At 42.8% G+C, this 23060-nt stretch overlaps 3 protein-coding genes and 2 pseudogenes across 3 annotated transcripts; 4 read left to right on the top strand and 1 right to left on the bottom strand.

Annotated features, from left to right (window-relative positions):
- The window catches only part of LOC146473140 (uncharacterized), a 12286-nt pseudogene extending 11428 nt beyond the window's left edge, over nt 1–858 (top strand).
- Nucleotides 859–2403: 1545 nt separating this feature from the next.
- On the top strand, nt 2404–3777 carry LOC146473139 (uncharacterized; annotated as a pseudogene).
- Nucleotides 3778–9429: 5652 nt separating this feature from the next.
- LOC146473138 (uncharacterized) lies at nt 9430–10212 on the bottom strand. The gene has a single exon (XM_085118901.1). It carries the CDS (start codon nt 10210–10212, stop codon nt 9430–9432), a length of 783 nt encoding a protein of 260 aa, XP_084975027.1.
- A 5441-nt stretch (nt 10213–15653) lies between these two features.
- LOC146473137 (uncharacterized) lies at nt 15654–19365 on the top strand. Its single transcript, XM_085118900.1, has 2 exons — nt 15654–18342; nt 18728–19365. The coding sequence occupies exons 1-2, from the start codon at nt 16284–16286 to the stop codon at nt 19363–19365; spliced, it is 2697 nt and encodes an 898-aa protein (XP_084975026.1). The 5' UTR covers nt 15654–16283.
- A 21-nt stretch (nt 19366–19386) lies between these two features.
- On the top strand, nt 19387–20310 carry LOC146473136 (uncharacterized). Its single transcript, XM_085118899.1, has one exon. It carries the CDS (start codon nt 19387–19389, stop codon nt 20308–20310), a length of 924 nt encoding a protein of 307 aa, XP_084975025.1.
- The last annotated feature ends 2750 nt before the right edge of the window (nt 20311–23060 follow it).

The raw sequence follows: 23060 nt of genomic DNA, 5'->3' as shown, positions 1-23060 counted from the left end.
GCCACCCAGCCATCCCTGCTATAAAATAAGCGAGGCAGTTTTGGGTCAGTTTCCAAGGTCAAATCATTTCCCCTGCTAAATGTTTACATGTAGCTGTAATTTGTTTATCGGGCAAGGGAAAAAATGATCATGCTACAGAGTTCTACCATTGCTTGAATATTAAGAAAATAGCAATTACCAAACCAAGAACACAAAGACAAGTAGTCAAACTCATCTCCTGTCTCCTGATAGAATGAGAAATAATAATACTTAATTACTACTTAGGAAGTATATTCAAACGCCTTTTTTATATATATCAAAGGACGATATTTGGCAATTCTTCTGTGTCAAGTTTCCAGACGTATCCAGTGCTGAGAAGGGCCTTTTTTCAGTCTATTTGGAAGGGTCGTACAGAAAATAGACAATGTGTTTCTTGTCAAGAAATTTAGCAAAAACATGGGGTACCAGGGTGTAGCCCTAAAAAAACAACTTGATGCAATTGAATAAGCACACTGTCATGGATTAGGCACTTTCTAAACTAGCCCCAGGTACTGCAAATGACATCATGACAAAAGACGTAGTAGTAGATTGCTTTAAAGCACACTATCATGGTGTTTATCAGAATGGGATCAGCAGTGTTTCCTATCATTATTCGGACAGACTGTGGTTGGCAAAGGACATTCTTCGTCTGTGACAACAGAGAAAAAGATTGTTGTTGGTCTGAAAGTTCAAGAATCTCAAACAGAATCCTTATTCAAAAGCGACAGTGAAAACAAAAGCTTGACACAAGGCGAAGAAGATACAGCTGAACCTTTTGTGGCTGACGTCAGTGTTGTGATGGTGACACTGAATATCACAGCATGGATCAAAATCTGTTAAACTACAACAAGTATAGAAATGAGATGGCACAGACCGTTGATGGCGCAGTTACAAACAGTGAAACTGATTCTAATGTCCAAGAAACGATCACAGAGGTTATCAAAGGAGATGTAAATGCTTTCATCTCTGATACTGGAAATGCAGGCAACAAGGAGATTTGTGATCTGTTAACGCAAGAAATACAGATATTTGGCGAAGAGGTAGATAGCCATTTGAAAATCAGTGAAGAGGACGAAGCCTTCGCTGCTAGCTAAGTGATAAAAGTTATCCATATGAAGTTGAGGTTTCGCCTCCTCTAGATGAGTCGGATGATTGCAAAGCAGAAGGCCAACCACAGGAATTATTTCAACGTTTTCATCGCAACCTAAAGAAATTTCTTCCCTGTCACTTCCCTAGAAAACCGAAGAGTTTTAAAGAATATCTTAACGGAATATTCGAAACGAAAGGACTGCATAAATGAAAAAAGATTGGAAATCTTAGGATGTTGCGGTAGCACCACTAGTTTGCAAGATGCCAATTTAAGAGCTTAAGTAGTTGCCTCCTTTCCTGTTGTTCCGGTTGGTAGCATGGCGGGAAGAAACATACCTGTCACATTTGAGGGAGACTCGTTTCCCCAGTTCAGCCAGAAGGAAAAGAGTATTTTTTTTAAGTGAGGTATGTGTACCATTTCAGAAGTAGGCCATGGAAAACAAATGGAGGAGAAGGATGTTGAGCAGGTAAAGGAGGAAAGAGATAAAACAGGGGAAAAGTGGAAAGTATCAAAGCGTGTTGGTGGAAGAATGACGTACATCCACATCAAACAGACCCTAAAACTTATTCTTCCAAGAGAATACATTGCACGTTGTAGACAAAAACGCCACTGGGCTGCAAATTACCTGCCAGGTAAATTGCTTTTAGATCCAATGCATGATGTGATCAAGTTCTCACATGTAGCTTTGAAGTCTCTTGTTAGAGGAAACAAGGTGTTTGACATCGCTCGTGTCAAAGCAATCCAGTCTTCCAAAGATGGCTCTTACTTACCAAGCTTTAAGCTGCGTGGCGATTCTACCATGAGGGTTCGCTATTCTTTGTATCAACCGTCATCAACTGATGAAACCTACATTGTACATCCTGCTCTTGGATTGACCCACTGGAGACCATCTGCCGTGATACTAGAACCTGTGGAACTCATTCCTGTCTCAGAAGACATTCCCAGCTGCTACCGACTTCACAAAACATCAAAGAAGCATTTGAATGAAATGGGGTACGTCTGTAGAAGAGAATGTCAATCAGGTTCCACCTTTTCTGTGTTAGAGGCAGCAATGGAAGAGCACGAGGAAAATCAGCTTCCTGATGACTTTTATGTACTAGAGAATGTGTTGGAAAGACGCCTTTGCCACAAAACCTTAATATACGAATACAAAGTTCGTTTTAAAGATTATTCTTCAGACGAAGACATGTGGCTACCAGCTTCATTTTTCAACATGGCGATAAAATTTTCTTTCAAAGTGTAGAAGAAAGAGAAAGCACAAGATTGATCGTGATGCCATACAAGAATTTTCAAGCATGAGTAGAAAAACGTCCTCTATTACGGAGAAACAAGTCTGCACCAAAAAATGTCAGTTGAACAGTAAGAAGAGAGCAAGAAAGACAAAAGAGAAAAGCAAGGCGAGAAACAAGGGGAAGACTTTCTGTTCCACTTTACCGTCAAGTGTTGATCTCTACGACAACTCATCAGATGGGACACAGTAATCTTCAATGGAGATATCAGAGATGTCAGATGAAAAGGGATACAGTGCTCCGTTGCCTGAAATCAAGAGACACTACTTCTATAATAAACGTTGACGATATTCCTACAGAAGAAATACCACAGGGTAATGTAATATTTTTTAAAGTACTGTGTCAGGATGATAACTTCAGGTATCCTCGCTGAATGCTGGATGAGGTAACCTTCCCTGATGTAGAAGGCAGGCTTACATCATTTACCGTCTACCGAGCAAAGTAAGCTGACAGATTCCATTACAGTGAAGACACTGCCGCCTCAGTCTGTGCTTGAAGACATTGAGAGAGAATTAAGAAAGTAAGAGGAAGAGCTAGGTCGAGGGTTTGGTAGAATTCCATCGTATGGTGTTTTTGACATCAATGGGATCAGAAATTTGCAAAGATTTCACCGCCTGAAGCGTCTACGTGCAGAGGTCTCATTTGAAAAGCAATCAATAAATAAATCGTTTAAAAACACTGTTTAAACCGGAAGTGGCACATGCGCTCTTCAACAAATGGAATCTACAAGATACCTGGCTAGCATCTTATAGAACTTACAAGATTACATCACAAAGGCTGTCACTTTTGTGTGGAGAGAGGTACCTGTCAGACGAAGTTCTAAATTTGTTAGCTTTGAAGTACTGTGACAGCGAACAAGGAAGAACAGTCCAGTCACAACGTCCTGTTACCGTCCTTTCTGTCCACAGGAGACATCCTGGAATCAGTCATAAATAATATATGCAAGAACCATGATACGGAGAATGCAATCAATATGTTTTTACCCGTCCATATGCGAGAAAAATGCCATTGGGGACTGGCAATATTCTCGATTGCAGAACACACTGTGTTCTTTGATGTTGGCTACCACTTCCCAATACCAGAAGACCTCAAGCGTAACAAGGATAAAATTCTCAATCTTATCTACCAAGCTACAGGCAACAATAAGTTCGATCCTGGAAAATGGTGCCAAATAAAAAGATTTTAAGTTCCTATGTCAGATCATCCGGATAACTCAAGCGCATCAAATATTGGTTGTGGTAGCTGTGGTGTGTCCTTTGCTCAATATGCGACATTTGCAACGGAATAACAAAGGCATTCACCTGGACCTGCGAAGATGTGCCAGGCTTAAGAGTAGGGTTAATATTGGAGGTCCTTGATTTACCCATCAATTTCTTGTAATCAGCAGGTTTTTACTACTCTAACTGTGTCGTTAGTGGAAATGACTGTGCCATGTTGGCTCTTCAGTTGCTTTTCTTTGTCTTCCATCGAAGTGACTGTGCGATGCAGGCGTTTAAATTGGTTTACTGTGTCATCCATCAAAATGACTGTGCCATGTTGGCTTCTCAATTGGTTTGCTGCGTCGCCAATCAAAATGACTGTGCCATGTTGTTTTTTCAATTACTTTACTGAGTCATCAATCGAAATGACTGGGCCATCTTGGCATTTCTATTGCTTTACTGTGTCATTAAAAATGACAGTGCCATGTTGGTATTTCACTAGTTTTTCTTCGTCTGCCATCAAAATGATTGTACAATGCAGGCATTTTGATTGGTTTACTGCATTGTCCATCGAAATGAGTGTTCCATGTTGGCTTCTCAATATTATTGGTTTGCTGCGTGGTCTATCGAAATGACTGTGCCGTGTTGGTATTTCAATCGCTTTACTGAATCATCAGTTGAAATGAGTTTTTTTAACGCTTTTTTTCCTTACAACACTAACACTGCTTACAATACTAACATTGTTTACAAAACTAAATTTCTAACAATGCATAACACTATTTACAATATAGTTTCAAGTTCAAGTTTATTAAGTTTTCCAAAAGTTACTTACAATGAACACCGCCTGCAAAAAGGAAGCCAATCTAGGCAGGTGGTGTTAAGGACACATAAATAAATTACTAATTGAAGGCGTTAAAAAAGTCAAATTTGAATACATTATTTGTCAAAATCGGAAATAAGTGCTAATGTCAGCATAACTATCCAGAGTTTCTAAAGTTACAAATAGTAATGCTTGAATTTTCTTATCATTTGTTACAATACTAACTTTAAACACAACAGTTATGTTAGTTATGCTAGTTATTTTTATAATACATGTAATTTTTATTTATTTACCTAGTTTTCTACATTTTGCCACTAAGGGAGAAAGAAACGAGAGTACTGTACCGTTGTAAAGTATCTAAAGCGTAAAGTCTATCTTTTTTCCATTTCAGTTTTTGACTGGACTCGTTCTTATTTGACTTCGTTATTTGCCATTCTAATCGATAAAAGTAGTTGATCTTATTGGTGAATATTCTAAAGGAAGGATGGGTACCATTTTGGCAACAATCATAAATATATTGCTTAGCTAAAATTACAAGATGATTTAATAAAAAAAAAAACCTTTCTTTCTTTGCCAGATCCCCAAAAGAATATCAGTATTAGAAAGTTCCTCTAAGTCTATATTTATTTTTTTACACCAAGAAATAAAGTTCAACCAGAAACTTGTAGTAAAGGAGCACGTAATAAATAAATGTTCGAGGGATTCATTCTCTTGTTCACAGAATGTGCATAATGGTGAAGTTATTACACCTATTTACAGAGGAATGCATTCGTTACTAAGTATCTATTTAAAATTCTATATTGGAATTCCCGCGATTTTGTATCCACAAGGACTTTAAATGGCAATTTGTTTATTTCGTGCCAATCTAAATATAAACCTGAGTACAGATCCGTAAATTTCTTTTGCGCAGTTGGAGTGCTTTCACACTTTGCTCGTATTTCCTTATAAACATTTTTCATAAAAACAGCTTTATCGATTCCAACGCGCATGTTTTTTAAACGTGGTTGGATATAATCACTTAAAACAAAAGAATTTCGCCACACCATCGAAAGGGCATCAAGAATCTGCATCAAGTAAAACACTTCCATGGGTGAGATAATTGATTCATTTAGATTCTGTTTAATAATTACATCATCCTTGTCAGTTACAATATCTTTGAGTGTGACTATTCCTTTATTAAATAGGCTAAAATAAAAAATCGATGGTCCATTAATTAAAATATCCTTATTATTCCATATCATTGTATTCGCTCTTGTGTTATTGTTCAAGATTTGACTGCGCTCTCCCATTCCTGCAGAGTGCTCAGCGAAGATTGGTAAACATTCTTTGTAAAAACGAGGTAGTTTAACAGGACGTTTTTTAAGGTCAAATCTACAAGCCAAAACTAATTTTCCGCCATCTTGCTTTAAATAATGCGAAATAATCATTTTCCAACTACTTTGTTGCGCCTCTGCAAATTTCTTGCAGCACATGATTCGTTGCGTCCTTATAATCGATTCTAGATGCGGTGCTCTCAAGCCGCCAGTTTCCTCATCACTTATCAGGACTGAGCGTTTCACTTTATTCTTTACTTTCCAAATAAAGTTAAATAAGATTTTGTTTACTTCTTTGATTATGTCCTTATGTATACACACTAAGCCAGCCCTAAACACTGGTGGATGATCTGATAGGTCTGTAAATAAGATACCACATTTATAATTCTCTTCAATACAAATATATTATCGATTAGTGTTGCAGTAGTAATAGTTATTCTTGTTGGCCTTGAAATGAATGGGTAAAATGTTGAAGAGAACATCATATTTGTAAATTCTTTGATGTGCTGGTTCTCTTCCGTTTTCAACAGATCGACGTTAAAATCTCCCATTAAGACACATTTTTTGTTTTGTAAGTCTATTTTTTGCAATAAACTAGGAAGACATTCCCTGAATTCTTCAAGCTTATCATTTGGAGGTCTATAAATAATACCAATAATTATATTTCTTGGTTTGGCCGTTATATCAATGACTTGAGATTCTATCACATCTTCTATATTCAAAGCAAGATCATGTCGTTCTCTAAACTGGAGAGATTTATTAATATACAAACAGACACCACCTCCTTGTTTATTTTTCCTGACCATTTCTGTGCTATTGTAATTTGGTAATGGAAAATTATTTTGATTATAGGTGTTTAACCACGTTTCTGATAGTCCAATAACCGAGAATTCATGTGCAAGAGAGTTTAAGTAGGCTTTAAAGTCATCAAACCTATTTATAATACTTCGAATATTTAAATGCAAAATTGAGATTTCCGTATTCATAGAAACATGTGTCATTTGTTTAAACGTATGTTCATTATAATAATCACAAGTATCAATGTAGTTTATAATTATGGTCAGGATCTAAATCTTTCACGCGTTGATCGTCATACTGTTTGTACTTTATTTGCATTTTCCACACTTTGCTTTTCCTTTACTCTTTTTAATATTTTGCCAAGTCCGAGGCCATGTCCTCTAAAATGACTATCTTCTTCCCTTTAAGTTGGCGGCGCTTGAGTAGAATTCTCATCTCAGTTTTGTTAGAAAAGGATTTAACAATGACCGGTCTTGGTCTGGCGGGTGGAGTTGACCGTTGATTGCGATCGCGTTCACCATTATCTGTTCGTCCTGGCTGACCAATTCGATTTCCTCTGGTTTGATTTCTTCATCCAAATTCTCTTTCATGACTTCGATAAATTTACTTTAAAGATTTTCGTCAGGCTCCTCATCTATGCCAAGTATCCTGATGTTATTCTTCCTCAAGTATTGTTCTTTATTTACAGCATAATCCCAAGTGAGATCTATGTCGTGTCTCAAAGTTTCTTCCATGTGGTTAATGCTTTTGCCCAATTCAATTTTCACCTTCGGTATTTCGTCCCCGACAACTTCTAGTTTCGTTTGTAATCTTCGTTCAAGATCCTCTATTTTCCTGTTCACCATGGCTTTCAGGCATTCTACCAAGAGGTCTAGCTTTTCATCTAGAATATTTGCCATTGATACTGCGTTTAGAGTATCCTTTTCCAGGTCATCAATCGCCGTTTTGGCTTGCTTTTTTGAAGGGGTGCTGTTATTTTTACCCGTTATTTTTTGCTGTTATCTTTACTGCGTCCTCCATAGAAATGACTGGCCATGTTCGCATTTCACTTGTTTTTCTTGGTCTTCCACCAGAGTGACTGTGCCATTTAGGCGTTTCAATTGCTTTACTGCGTCCTTTTATCGACATGATTGTTCCATGTTGGCATCTCACTTTTTTTTTCGTCTTCCATTGAAATGACTGTGCCATTCCAGTGTTTCAATTGCTTTACTGCGTCGTTCATCAAAATGACTGTGCCTTGTTGGCATTTCACTTATTTTTCCTCGTCTTTCATCAAGATGACTGTGCGGTGCAGGCATTTCATTTGCTTTACTGGGTCATTGATCGAAATGACTTATCTTCCATTGAAATGACCGTGCCATGCAGGCGTTTTATTGGTTTACTACGTCGTTCTTTGAAATGACTGTTCCATGCAGGCGTTTTGATTAGTTCACTGCGTCGTCCATTGAAATGACTGTGCCATGATGGCATTTCAATTAGTACACTGCCTCATCCGTGGAAATGACTGTGCCATCTTGCCGTTTTTAATTGTACTTGTGGACCATCGAAATGACTGCGCTTTGGTTTATTTTTATTGGTTTATCGCATTGTATATAGAAACTACTGTCCCATGTTTGCAGTTTTAAATTGTTTTACTTCATCCTACTTGACCATTCAAAAGGCAGTGTGCCTAACTGTAACTTGGATTATCTTCATGGAGGTAGGGAACATTATTATGTTGTATATTGATTAGTTTTGTCATAAATCACTGGCATGAAATGTTAGTTATTGTCCACAAGCATTTCAGTTAAGTCTTAATAATGAGTTTTGGCAAAACTAAAAATGCTTTAACACTGGCATGGAAGGGTCTTACCATGATAAATGCTGCTGGCTGGCGCCCACAGCTAAATATATCTCCCTGGCTGGGAACAGACCTTCAATTGATGGATGCAGGCTGGCGACCAAAGAAAATATTATATTGTTTGCTGGCTCTAAAGAGCAGATATTTTTTCCCACGATATTTAAATACTAACCAAAACTATCTTATGAGATGTCCACATATCGTCAACGTCAATTGCAGACGAAATCCGAACAAATGTTCGTTGGGTACTCCTGAGGTGGTGGTGGTACAGGAAAAAATACCTTATCAATGCCATTAAAAGCCTCCTTCAACATTCATTTCAGTAATGGCTATGACTGGCAAGGCTGCTTATGGCATACATGAATGCACTGTCCATGCACTCCTGATACTTCCAATTGGCCCAAAAGGAAATAAAGCCTTAACTGCACAAAGTCTTGTTAGACTCCAAAATAACTTCAAAAATGTCAGTTATATTATAATTGATGAATACTCTATCCTATGCCTAAAAAAGGTTCGCCTGGGTTGACAAGCGGTGTAAGCAAAAAAACTCTTTTGACATCCGATGATCAAAACTCTAAATTATTTACTTAATCAATGAATCCACGGCTAAGGACGACGCAATGAGGGAAGAGAACGTTTGGGCTGAAAATAAACTTTAATCACTTACGACGTCGCAAAATGAGCCCCTGTGGGAGGGAGGGTGGGAAGACGAAAACTCTTGCCAGCTAGCGACACGTGGGAAAACTGATAGGCATTGGAGACGCGAACATGATCCTAACAAATAATAGCTGACAATCACAGTCAATAATTAACCTATTTGACATCGGATGATCAAAACTCTAAATTATTTACCTAATCAATGAATCTACGGCTAAGAACGACACAATGAAGGAAGAGACACGTTTGGGGTGAAAAAAAAACTTTAATCACTTACGAGGTCGCAAAATGAGCCCCAAGATGAATGGAGAAATTGGCCCAAACGTGTCGGAAATGGAGAACGATGATGAAACTTACAAGTAAAGGAAAGGGAATGGGTAGCAATAGGGATTAAACTAAAATCAATTAAGGGCGGTCGAGAAATAAACTAGCAGCCATAATATCAGCAACCCCCGTTTGGGTTGTCAAAGGAAGGAACAAATATGTCTGATAAGCGTCACAGCACCAGTCACTGTGAAGCTTAATTAAATGATCTGGCACGCCTTCTTGGAAGGCAAAAGTAGCTTCACCCCTGCGGAAACTGTGGGGGGAATAGTTTGCCGGGTTCAGGCCCAGACCGGCAATGACACGCTTGAGGGTGGTGGTAAAATAATGCGTAGTAAGGGGGACGATAGCACTACCACGACGACTTGGGAGGCAGAAGAAAGGTGACGCGTCGGAGGCAGGAACCAAAGCAAAATAACGATGAAGAGCCGACACCGGACAGAGAGACGAGTGTGGAATACTGGGTACAGGGATGATGTGGATCCCCTCCTGGTGCTGACGCATCTTGGACCACTTGATTCGAAGGACAGCGCCAGAGTCAGTAAACTTGATATCCCTGTGAGAAAGGTGTCGGTCGCCATCGAATGAGGCAGCCAAGGCAGCAACGAGATTGGATTTCCGTAAAAAGGAAAAGAACGCAACGGTAAACAAGGCCCAGATAGCCGCCTGTGGTGCTGAGGTAAAATCAAGAGAAGACCCGATAGCAGCCAAAAGGTCGGGCGTGATTGGGTGCTTCTGACGAGAAGAGGTATCTAAGACTCGTTTGAGTCCTTTCTTGGTAAGTGCCAGGTCAAAGCTGCTGAATAAATCCGCTGAAAATCCGTGGTAAAGATAGAGGAGACGGATGGAGTTTAAATGGTTCATGATGTACAGAAAAGAAAATGTCTTACAAGACCGGAATGAGGCATAGGCTGACAGTGTATGAGGTGAAGCCGGAAGTGGCGCCAGACCATATTGCTCACAAAAACGACGAAAAGAGCTCCACTGGGAGTGCAAGTTGCGCATTGTTCCCGGAGCATACGCGTGGCCTTGAATCCAAGAAACAAGAACATCCAGCGGAAGCTGCTGTGGCAGTAGGGAAGAAGTACCAATGGGTGCAGCCTGGGGAAAACCTGGGAAGGAAGACAAACAAGAGATTAGAAGACGACCTGAAAGTCGAACAGCTGAGGTGGGCAGAAAACATGACAGGTATCCACGCCTGCAGTGAGGTCGCAAAACCGGTCCTGATGGGTGGGAGAAAGATGCCAGCGGCTGAGATGGTCAGCGACAGTATTGGTAACGCCGGGGATATGGGTTGTGACGATCTCAAAGTCACCAGCTGACGAAAGGAACCAAATTTCACGTAGGCAGAGCTGCATACCAAGTGAACGGGAACGACCGAAATTGATAGCAAGCACTCTGTTCTGGTTGTCGCACTGGAGGACGAGACGCTGCCCACAAAGAGAAGCGCCCCAGAGCTTCAAAGCCACCATGATGGACAACAGCTCCAACGCGTTAATGTCGTGACCAAAGGGCTGTAGGATGAATCCTGGAAACGGGGTGTGGAAATATCGACCGTTAAAATACCTGCCTGCACCAGTACTACATACGTCGGTAGAGAGGTAGAGAGGGTCACACGACCAAGGAGAAGTTTTGATTAAGGAGACTCCGTTGAAAAACAGCAAGAAGTGACACCACTAGCGAAGATCCGCTTTGTTGTCCGAGGTGAGCTGACAAGATCGAGACGTTTTGGATTCACGTAGGGTGTTCAAGAGAGTAGACATGAACACGCGTGCGGGCCATACACAGGCAATGACGAAGGACATGATGCCAAGTAAGGATTGCAGGGCATGACGGGATACCTGACCAACCAACAGCAACGAGCAGCAGCTCTTGAACACGATCCGGAGTAATCGAAAGAGTCATGGCCTCTGTATCGACCAGGATTCCAAGGAATATCATGCTGTTGGACGGAGGTGAATCCTTGTCAGGGAAAGTTTCCAATTCTAACCGCGCCAATAAGGGGCCTAAGGCCTGGAAAGCAGCCGATGAGTGCTCTAGAGTCTCAGCACCGCCAAAGTCATCAATGTAATTCCTACAATGATATCCCACGGATGCATAGATGTAAGTGATGGCGGAAGTGGTACGTTGGCACATCATGGTGGAGGATCAAAAGCCAAACGGGGGAGCGATATCGAAATAAAGGAGGCCGCGATGACGATAGCCGTGGAGGTGATAATCGCGGGGATCGACGCGTAGCTGGCGATAGGTACGGCTAAGATCAACTTTGAATAAATGGCAAAGCCGACCTTTCAGACGAATCATGTACAACAAGGCGTCTATCCCTGGTAGGCAAAGCTTGAAGGGTTCTCCGAGGTAGATTGAGGACGAGATTCTGGCATTTACCGATTGGCCGTGAGGAAAGTTTACGTCAACTACTGTGCGAGGCTTTCCTGAGCGACTGTAAGCGACTTGGACGGGCGACATGATGAGTTCGGTGGAGAGAGGATTGGATAAAAATGGGGCACAGGTGTCACCGAGTTCACACTCGCAGTCAAGGAAAGTGTCAATAACACCGGGGGACGACGAGGCGGAGCTGTAATTTTTGGACAGTGAAGCGGGAAGTTGAGGGCGCGAATAGCCCACTGGCCATCCAAACTCAAGGAAATCACAGAGGTGTTTGTCGTGGTACGTGCCAAGGCAATGCCGCCACTCCGAAATGTTGAGTTTAGAGGGTACAGGGATACATAAGGTGAAGGCGTTTGGCCCGGAAGCGCTCTGTAACCGCGTATGGAGCGTTATTTGTTGCCAGATGAGGGAGAACTTTACAGGCAACCGAGGTGAAGTTGAAGAGCTGAGAAGCTGCCCGGGTGGGTTGGCGATGAACGAAGAAGGACGTAGAAAGCACTCGGACGCTGGAGACCAGGGCAGGGTGGGGGAGGGAGGGGCTAGACAATCTCGAGTGGGCTGATCTGGACGGCAGGTAGGCACGGGAAACTTGCGCTTACGGCAACCTATGGCTTTGTGATCTGCACGCTTCCAAACCACGCAGATGTGCTGCTTTGGGCAATCAGCGACAGAACAGTCGTTGTACCAGCTCCAAGCATCGTAGATTTGATGCCAAGCGATGGAAGTGGACGAGGAGGAGGGCAAAAGAGGCGCTTTGCTGGTTGGTTTGGACACCTTCGTGGTGCCCTCGATAAGGAGAGTACTAGGGGGTGAAAAATGCTGGTTTGACATGTTCAACGCTGTCTCCCCACTGAACAAGGCCCAACTCTATGGACCGTAAGACTTTACAATGAGATAATTGAACCGCTGACCACTGGTACATGGACGCAAGAACCATGAGTCCGTGAAAGTGAAATATGGGCTGCTTTTTGCGCAGCTTAATCCGCTTGTTGAATTATTACAAGGTAACCAGCGGAAAATTTGGGCAATGTTAAATCATTATGAAGTTTCGGCTCACCTGGAGCATATATGTGGGGCCATGGCTGTGGAAACAGAGTTTTCTGCGGTGCTTTGAGGTCACCCAATGATTTCCCTGCCAAGACAGAATCCGTACTCAGCGCGGATGAATGTCCATCCAGGTTAGCGAGCTGTAGTTGTAGCTCCAGTTTCAGGATTTCTAGTTCCTGGGTCTTCTTGAGGAGTTATAAGCGAGCGAATTCGTCACGGGGGAAAGAAGCTTTGCCAGGCGGTGTATTCGCGAAGGCCAGGCCTGCGAAAACATCTGGTGTAGCTGCCTGAGGCAAGTCACTTGCTGTAGGTTTTATAGGGATGGCGCCTGAAGTGGATCTCTTGTCTTTTATACACTCTTTGCGGTCGCTGGACATCGGTAGCGACTCGGGAGAGGTGGTGGTAAACATAAGCTTAGTCTGGTCGCCGACTGAAGGCCGCGTTTCCCAATCGAAATCAGTGCTAGGATGGCTTCGACTGTTTCGCGTTGAACGGGCAGGGTTTGACATCGTGGACGGCGGATATTGCGACGGAAATGCAAAGCTTGAAAGAAAATGGCTAGGTATTTGATGGTTTTTTATTGAAATGTCCTTTTTCCAAGTTTAGGAAGTATTTTGTATTTTTTTCTCCTTCATCATGCCACCGAGACTTGGATCTAAATATTGCTCCTCGAGTTCTATATTTTGAAATTTCTTTTCTTTGTAAAATCTTAACATCTATTTCACTCTAAATCTGGACTTTCTCATTTTCAGAGATGTTGTTTTCTTCTAACTTCTTTTGGAGAGACAATATTTCAGATTCAAGTTTTAACTCAAGTAATTTCATTTCAGCTTCCTTTCTCCTTGCATGGTTTCGAGAGCTTGACCTAATTTGCATCTTCATGGTGTCCCATAATAGAATGGCACCAATCTCGTTATTGTTCGCATATTCATTTACTACATCAGTGATTTTTTTTTTAAATTAGGCCGACATATTCTTCATCTACCAGAAAAGAGGTGTTCAATTTCCAAGAACCCAGCCCCTGGGGTTTGCATTATTTGCCAAATGAAGAGAAATTATAAAGTGATCTGTTTTGTACCCAGGTAATATGCCTACATTGGTGATAGTTGTACTTAAGCTAGAGCTTATCAAAAAAAGGTCCTGACGGCAGTGGCGTCAGGTTTTCTTCTCCTCCAAGTGAATCTTTTAGCTTCTGGATTAACGCAACGCCAAATGTTCATGAGATCCAATTCATTTGAAATGTGCGTGACTTCTTTTAGAAAGTTGTTGTGGGTAACTGGTCTTTCACCTTTTTTGTCTTTTTGGACATCAAGCACTTGATTGAAGTCTCCACCAAGAATTATCTCGCTGCAGACAAAACAGAGAAGTTGGTTTAGAACGTTTTGGAAGAATGTAGAGTTATCTTCATTCGGTGCATAAATATTAACCATAAGTTAAGATCTTACTTTCTAATTTGATATCAACCATGACGAACCTTTCCTCTGGATCGGAAAAGGATTTTAAAATTTGAAAGTTGAAATTATTGTTAAAAAGCACACATAGTCCGGCACTGGCGCTAGAGAAGCTGCTGAATATGGCAGAATACCCCCATTCCACAGACCAGATGTGCTCTTTTTCTTTTGTACAATGAATTTCTTGCAGAACAATAAACAGCATATTTCTTCACCTTAAGCCAACGGAAGGTCTCACCCCTTTTCGTGATGTTCGGCAAACCTCTCTCGTTTAATGAGCAGATTACTAATTCGGCGTTGGAGAGACGAACTGATCTGATTTGTGACATTTTCTAGTTATTGTTGTGAAGTCCCAGGCGTTCGTGACCGCGTGGGACCTAGACCGGATGTAGACTATTATGGGCTATTAAAAAAAGCACATGGAATGAAAATGGCTGTCGTATAGATGAATTTTGTTTGTGAAACGACAAATATCCATAGTGGTCCTTCGAGAGCCGGATGAAAAGAAATGGCGATGGGAGATGAGGAAAATACGAAGCGGAAACGCAATCTACCGAAATATTTGAGCGACTATGTTGGAGTGCCAGGACAAAACAGCGACAAAACCGAGAGCACTTCGGTCACTTCCAGCAGTAGACACAGCAGCAAACAAGGCAGTCGGACGAGCAAGAACACTTCGACCACATCGAGAGGACGAGCCAGACAGGCCGCGAGGGAGGCAAATGTCGCAAAACTGAAAGTGGAACATCTCAAAGAAAAATCTCAACTGGAAGTGGAAATTGTTGCTCAAAAAGCTGAACTTGACGCGCAACTGAAAATCAAAGAAGCACAACTGGAAGCCGACTGGAAAGAAAAGGAGGCGATGCTCCTACAAGATGAAGCGAGTGAAGATGAGATTGTTGATTGCTTGAAAGATTTTGAAGAACTTGTCGAGAATGCAGCTGGCGCCGAAAACAAAGCAAAAACCGAACCGAAGTTGGAAGATATCAAGAAAGAAGATGCCCCCGAACAGGATACAAAGTTCAGAGTAAAGGAGTGGTTGGAGAAGATAAATCCTAAACAGGAACCAGCCGATGATGAACCGAGGAACAAAATTCGTGAGTCTGCAAAGGAAAAAGGAATGGTTGGGGACTGGACAGCTTTCGGTAAGCCACCTTTCTTATCTTTGCTTCCTAAGATTAATTTGCCTGTGTTTGATGGAGATCCATGTCATTGGCCGAACTGGTATGGAATGTTCAAAGCGCTTGTTCATGACCAAAAGCTCTCCAAAACACAAAAGATGATTTATTTAAAGGCATCAGTAAAAGGGTCGGCAGAGAAGGCTATTGCAGGAATGTTCTTTGATGGAACAATGTATGAAGAAGCTATCAAAGAGTTGAAACATCGGTTTGGAAATCCAGAGCTTATCTCCAAGTCTTAATTAGAAAGCTTTTGGACTTGCCAACACTGAGAGATGAAAATGTTTTAAGTCTCAGGTCATTTGTTGACAACCTGCACAATATTGTCAGGACATTGAAAACTTATGGTCATGGTGCAGACCTGCAAGCAGCCGCCAACATGCAACAAGTTATGGAAAGATTGCCGCCTAGAATTGCTGAGAGGTGGAGCCGACGAAAGATAGAGCTGGAACCAAAGAAAGTTGATCTCAGTGACCTAGACAGATGGCTGGAGACAGAGGTGCAAGTCAAAGAAATGGCCTATGGAGGTACCAGTGAACCAGAGAAGCCTAAACGTGAAGGAGGGAAGTCCAAAGCAAATGCAAGTAGCTCAAGGTGGCAGGCAAGACGGCAAAATGGGCGAGCTAACACATTTGCAACTTCAGGAGGAAAACTGGAATGTGCTGTCTGCAAAGGAGATCATCAGATTACTGCGTGTGAGACCTGGAAAAGAGCGACTGTGAACGACCAATGGGAGTTAGCGAAGAAACACAATTTATGCTTTCTGTGCCTCAAGAGGAATAATTGAACATGGCGTTGCTCATCAAAAGATTCCTGTACAGTAGAAGGGTGCGGTCGGAGGCATCACCCACAGTTGCACAAAACAGAGGAAATGTTAAGGTTAAACCCATCTGCTGACACATTCCGCCCTGCACAAGCTGCTGAAGAGAATGCACAACAGACAGGAATGCCCACAACCTATGCAACCTGCGGAGCGATTGAGCAACCTGACACTGTGAGACGCACTGGAAAAGTGGCTCTTCAGATGGTACCAGTAATTCTAGAAGGGAGAAACAGTATCAGGATTAGAGCAAATGCATTCCTAGATGGAGGTTCAGGTTCATCTTATCTCAGAGAAGAGATAGCTGATACTTTAGGCCTAGAAGCAGAACGTCGGCCACTCCGTGTTTCAGTGTTTGGAGCAAAGTCTGTTGTGACAGACAGCAAAACTGTGACTGTGCGTGTAGAAAGTATGGATGGTGCAACCAAGAGGGAAGTTCTTCTGTGGACAACTCCAAGCATATGTGAAATGAAAGCAATGGATTGGTCCCAGAGTAAGAAAGGATTGAACCATCTTCGGGATTTACAGATTCCTATGCCGGTCGGACGTGGAGAAGTCGATCTACTCATTGGCAGTGATTACTATGAGGAACTGCTTCTGCCAGTTGAGCATCGTGTAGGCAAACCAGGGGACCCTGTGGGTGTTAAGACACCGCTGGGATGGACAGTTGTTGGACAGGTGCCGGTTGGAGTTAGTGAGTGTCGTGCAGCAAATCACACTTACACGTTTCATGCTATTCCTACTCCAGAGTTGAAAGCTGATGAATTAACGCGGAAGATGTGGGATGATGAACTTGTAGGACTCGCTGATCACAAGAGTGAACCGCTGACCGCAGAGGAAATGCTGGCCGCAGAAAAAGCAACCAGGTCAAGACGGTACCTTGATGGGCGTTATGAAGTGGGGATTCCCTGGGTGGATGATCAACCACCATTGTATTCCAATCGAGCAGGAGCTGAGGGCCGACTCCTTTCGCTCGAAAAGCAGCTTAAAAGAAGGCCAGATGTTCCTGAGAAGTATTGCCAAGTGATGGAGGCGAATGTGGCCAAGGGTTATGTTAGGAAGGTGGAGCCAGGTGAAGTTGATGATGGAGCGAGCTGGTATCTACCGCACTTCCCGGTGGTGAGAGAAGACAAACAGACAACCAAAGTGAGGATTGTCTACGATTCAGCGGCGAGGTATGGGGGAATCAGCTTGAACGACACCATGTTGCCGGGTCCCAAGCTGCAACAAGACATCTTCGATGTGTTACTGCGATTTCGTAAGAACCCTGTTGCCCTTGTAGCTGACCTCACAGAGATGTTTTCGCAAGTTGTTATGGCAAAACAAGACAGGCGATATCACCGCTTCCTGTGGCGAGGGCTAGATCTCACCAGACCCCCTGAAGTGTACGAAGCGATGAGACTGTTGTTTGGTGATCGAGCTTCACCGTACCTGGCGCAGTACATTGTACGACAACATGCTGAAGACCATAAAGATGACTACCCAGTAGCAGTTGCTATCATCCTTCAGATGTACATGGACGACATCATGGCGTCGCTTGAGACTGACAATGAAGCGATAAAGACTCGTGATCAACTCATCAAGCTGCTTGGTGAAGCGGGCTTCAAAATACGGCGATGGTGTAGCAACCGGCCTAAGGTTCTGGAGGATGTGCCACTAGAAGATCGCGTAGCAAATGTTAACATTGAGGAGTCAGAACTGCCATGCATGAAGGCGCTTGGAGTCCAGTGGAATGCTGAAACGGACATGTTTACCTTCAAGTTGAACCCACCAATGGACATTGACTACACAAAGCGAGGATTCCTGAAGAAACTTGCAACTCTGTTTGATCCCCTTCAAATGCTAGCACCATTTACAATCAGAGCAAGGATGGCAATGCAAGAAACTTGGCTGCTGGGACTGGGTTGGGATGATGAGTTCCCAACTGATTTGAAGAAGAGATGTCAAGGGTGGTTTAATGAATTGCCAGAGCTTGCTGGAGTTCAGGTTACGAGGTGTTATCGTGCAGAGGGAAAGCGTGTTGTTGACAGCTCGATTCACACAATGGTCGACGCTTCACAGTTGGCGTATGCAGTAGTCAGTTATGTCCGGCATGAATATGAGTGGAGAAGTAACGGTGCGGTTTGTTGCAGCGAAAGCTAAGGTTGCCCCCACGAAGGCAACAAGTATCCCTCGTTTAGAGCTGATGGCTGCAGTATTGGGAGTCAGATTGTCGAGGAAGGTAGCAGAGCTGTTACAGATCCCATTTGAGGCTTGTACAATATGAACGGACAGTGAGGATGTTGTTTGTTGGATTCAGGGACAGTCCAGGAGGTACAAGACTTTCGTCGCAAACAGAATCTCAGAGATTCACCAGAAGTCAAATCCTCAACAGTGGCGTCATGTTCCCACTGACTTTATCTGTGCTGAGGACGCGACCGGAGGTCTACATGCAAGTCAGTTGACTGTGAACCACCGCTGATTTCGTGGACCTGAGTTCTTGTACCACACCCCAGAATGCTGGCCCCAGAAGAAACGCATCCGAGAAGAAGAGACTTCTGAAGACTGCCAAGTGGAAATAGCCAAGCTGAAGATGACGTTCGTAACTGATGTTTCTGAACCATTGATGGATCCATTGAAGTACTCCAGCTGGACCAGACTGATAAGAAACACTGCGTGGGTGATGAGATTTGTTGCCAAGCTGTCTACCAAGGTTAAGAAGAGGGACAACCTTCCAGAAGCACAGATGAAAGAGTCATTGACACCTGCTGAGTTAGAAGAAGCTAGAAAGTTCTGGGTGAAACAAGCACAGAGTGAGCGATTCCCAGAGGAGGTGCAAAACTTGAACAGAGGGAAGGAAGTGAGGAAGCAGAGCCGTCTAAAAGTGCTAACCCCAACCATGGATGAAGCGGGCGTGTTACGAGTTGGCGGACGACTTGCTAGAGCAGCTCTCCCTTACGATGCCATTCACCCAATGATACTGCTAAAAAAGCATCACATTACTCGCCTAATTGTAGCAGATGTACACAATCGGTGTCACCATGCAGGGGTAAATCACGTCTTATCACAAGTGCGACATCACTACTGGGTTGTGGATGGTCGTCAGGAAGTGAAGAATTGGGACAGAGACTGTAAGGTGTGCGAAAAGCGGTGAGCAGAACCGGCAGTGCAGATAATGGCACCTCTCCCGGAACCCAGACTTGGAACAACCATGAGGGCGTTCGCAAAATCCTGTGTTGATTACGCTGGGCCGTTCGTTACCAAGATAACACGAAGAGTTTCCGCCAAGAGATACTTGTGCTTGTTTACATGTGCAGCCACCAGAGCCGTGCATCTTGAGATGGCATTTTCTCTGAGTAGCGCAGATTTCTTGAATGCATTCAGTCGGATGGTGGCTACCAGGGGGAGACCAGAAGAAGTCACAAGTGACAACGGTACTAGGGAGAGGGAGCTGCGAGAGCTTGTTCAGTCAATGGATCATAAGGGCATTGCAGATGACGCTGCAAACAAGGGGATCAAGTGGAACTGGAATCCGGCCCTTGGTTCGCACTTTGGAGGAGTGTTTGAGTCCCTGATTAAAGTAGCCAAGAAAACCTTGAAGTCAATTGTTGGAAATGCAGGGCTGAATGATGATGAACTCCAAACTCCCATTAAAGAAGTAGAAGCACTAATGAACTCGAGACTGCTGACGTATGAGGGGACTGAGGCCCGTGATGAACCCGTGCTGACGCCGAGCCATTTCCTTGTTGGACAGTTGGGAGGACAGTTAGCGCCTCGAGTCGCTGATGAAGTAGCATTCAACCTTAGAAACCGATGGAGACTAATCCAGAGTCTTGTGAAAATGTTCTGGAAGCGCTGGAGGGATGAATTTCTTGCGACGCTGAACACACGAAAGAAGTGGAGAGAGATACGTGACAACCTGAAAACAGGAGATGTAGTGCTGGTTGTTGATCAGAATTCACCGCGTGCGAAGTGGGATCTGGGACGAGTTGCTGAGGTGTTCCCAGGCAAAGATGGGCAAGTGCGCGTTGTTCGAGTAATCGTAAAAGGTCACAACATCATCCGTCCAGTTACCTGGCTGTGCCCACTGAATGTATGATGCTGACGCTGAGGTCAAGATTCCCATGAGATGAAGAGCTGTACCTGGATCTGCTCTTCGGGGGGGGGGAGAATGGAGAGACAAACTGATCTGAATTGTGACATTTTCTAGTTATTGTTGTGAAGTCCCAGGCGTTCGTGACCGCGTGGGACCTAGACCGGATGTAGACTATTATGGGCTATTAAAAAAAGCACATGGAATGAAAATGGCTGTCGTATAGATGAATTTTGTTTGTGAAACGACAAATATCCAGGCGTTGTATTGGATAATTTGTAGATGCTCATAAACAAAGCAGTTGAAAAACGTAGATATGTTTCAAGTATGCAACTAATTTGTATGACTAAACGAAGAAGATAAATATTGCCACCAAAAACAAAAAGGTACGAGGCTAAAATACACAAATAAATCAAACAAAATATTAAAAGTCCGTTAGGTCAATAAGGAGTCTCGGAAGAAACTTTGTCTGATACGGGAAGCAGCCGTACGTTCGCGTGACAATGGAAAAAAAAGCAAAGAAAATTCAGATTAAATGTCTCGATTAAACCTGTGCACTGGATTGAGGAGGCCTAAGGTCTTCAGGGATATGACTTACATTGTAAATAACGTTGATAGGTTTTCTTTTGATAACTTTTGCGCTCAAACGTTGCTCCTTTGCTTGAAACATCGCTTTGATTAATACTTTCCTTTCCTGCTGTATCGCTTTTGCGTAATCTTGCGTTATGTATGTATCTTTAGCTCTCGATGAATCTTTCAACCTGTTTCTCGCTTGAAAGACTGCGTCTCTGTCCACCCTGCTGAGGAAGAGTGCAATAATTGGTCTCGTGAAACTCTTGGCATCTTCTGAGCGCAGTTTTCCAACACGATGAACTGCATGGAAGTGGATATCTTCTACATTGATATCCATCTCATTTTCAATTATATCATGCACAATATCCATGCAATTTTCGTCGTTGCATTCAGGTACATTCATAAATCAAAGATTCTCGCGTCTAGAATAGTTCTCCAGAGCGATAATTTTCACCTGTTCTTCAAGCAGCCTTGTTTTCAAATTTTCTATCTCAGCTTGTTGGCTGTCACCTTTTGTGAGGTTTACTTTAAGGAGGTCTAGTTCTTGACGATGAGAGTTCAGGTTTTGTTGGCATGGCATGTGTTTTTTCTTGTTGTCGTTGTGGGTTCTTGTTTCTTCTTGGATGTCATTGATTGAGTCCCAAGCCGTCTCTAGAGATTTTTCTACGTCTCTCAGGGAGGCTTCCACACCTTCAAGTTCTCGCTTCATTTTGTGTCTCAAGGTTGAAATTTCGGATGTCAGGTTTCCAAAATGCTCTTGTATTTGGTTATCTAAACAAGAACGTTTGTCCATAATTTGGTTAAAATGCTTCAGGCTAAGGGCCTCAGATTGTTTGCTGATTGAGCAGCTGACTTACTTTAGAAATTCAGTGAAGCACTGGACAAACTAAATCTAGCCAATCTTATTCAAGTTTCCATGGATGGACCAAACACAAACTGGAAGGTTTTCGATAGTTTTTGTTCAGACAGAGCACGAACTGATCCATATCTCCCACACTTAATCAACGTTAGTTCATGTGGTTTGCATGTAGTACATGGGGCCGTCAAGTATGGAGTTACAGCAACTCCATGAAAACTCGACAGTCTGTTAAGATCACTGTATTACATTTTCTCAGATTCTCCAGCTAGAAGAAAAGAACATGAAACCCTTTCAGGGCGCAGCACATGCCCACTCAGTTTCTGTGGAACTAGATGGCTGGAGGATGTTCCTCTGGCAGAAAGGGCACTTCTAGGTTGGCCTCACATTGGGAAATATGTGACAACCACCCTGTCAGGGCCTAAGTCTAAGAGTTCAGTTATTTGATCATTCCATAACCTCAAAGAACATGTTCTGGACCCTCTCAGTACAGCTAAGCTTCAGCTCTTTATAACCATTGCAATAATTCTTATACCTTTCCTAAAGACATTTCAGAATTCAGTCAGAGGAGCCTGTGCTTCCATTCATGGCAGAAGAATTGTACACAATTTGGTGGACACTTTTGGAGAAGTTCATCAAGAAGTCTGTCCTTGACGAAGCTACACCTGCTGCCAAACTTTCTAAAATTGATGTCCTTAAGAAAGAAAATATACTATCATCAAAGAAAGTGGATGTTGGCTTTGCTTGCAAAATTCTTTTACAAGAGGCTCAAGCCAAGAAAAAGGCGAGCCCACTGCAGGTGTTGGAGTTCCAAAGTGAGTTTATTGTTCTGTTGCTGAAACTGACAAACAAGTTTTTGGAGCAGTGTCCTTTGCAGTATGCAATAGTTAGACAACTGACATGCATGGATCCTAGATACATGGCCAAGAATCCAGATTCTGCAATCTCGAAATGTTCCAGTTTGCTTCAACAGCTGACATCTAAAAAACTGGAGTCCTCAGGCTCGTGTGACACTATCCTTCAGCAGTACAAAGCTTTCATTACAGAGGTGCAGAAGTATCACAAAGATGAATTTGTTGCCTACAACTCAGAATAAGGTCTTGAGACTTTCTTGTATGGGTGCATTGGGGAGAAACCGGAGTATTCCAAACTGTGAGAAGCATTCAAAATGTTGCTCATACTTTCCCATTTCGCATATGATGGTGTCAAGAATCTAGATGGTCCTATAGAAGACTCTGTAACAAAGGAACTTCTGGTATCTTGCAGGCAAGCCATGCAAGATACAAGAGCTGCTTAAATCAGAAAAAGAAAACAAGAGGCCAGTCAA

The sequence above is a fragment of the Pavona decussata genome, unplaced genomic scaffold, assembly GCF_977016875.1.
Source record: "Pavona decussata unplaced genomic scaffold, jaPavDecu1.1 SCAFFOLD_95, whole genome shotgun sequence".
Classification (NCBI taxonomy): domain Eukaryota; kingdom Metazoa; phylum Cnidaria; class Anthozoa; order Scleractinia; family Agariciidae; genus Pavona; species Pavona decussata.
This window is presented reverse-complemented; position numbering and strand designations above follow the sequence as displayed.

Bases quoted from the DNA above. Each gene is read 5' to 3' on its own strand.
- LOC146473137 (XM_085118900.1), top strand. From the start codon at position 16,284: ATGTTAAGGTTAAACCCATCTGCTGACACATTCCGCCCTGCACAAGCT. The intron at 18,343-18,727 runs GTAACGGTGCGG...ACCACACCCCAG, and splicing joins GCATGAATATGAGTGGAGAA to AATGCTGGCCCCAGAAGAAA.
- LOC146473136 (XM_085118899.1), top strand. From the start codon at position 19,387: ATGGCACCTCTCCCGGAACCCAGACTTGGAACAACCATGAGGGCGTTC.
- LOC146473138 (XM_085118901.1), bottom strand. From the start codon at position 10,212: ATGAACCATTTAAACTCCATCCGTCTCCTCTATCTTTACCACGGATTT.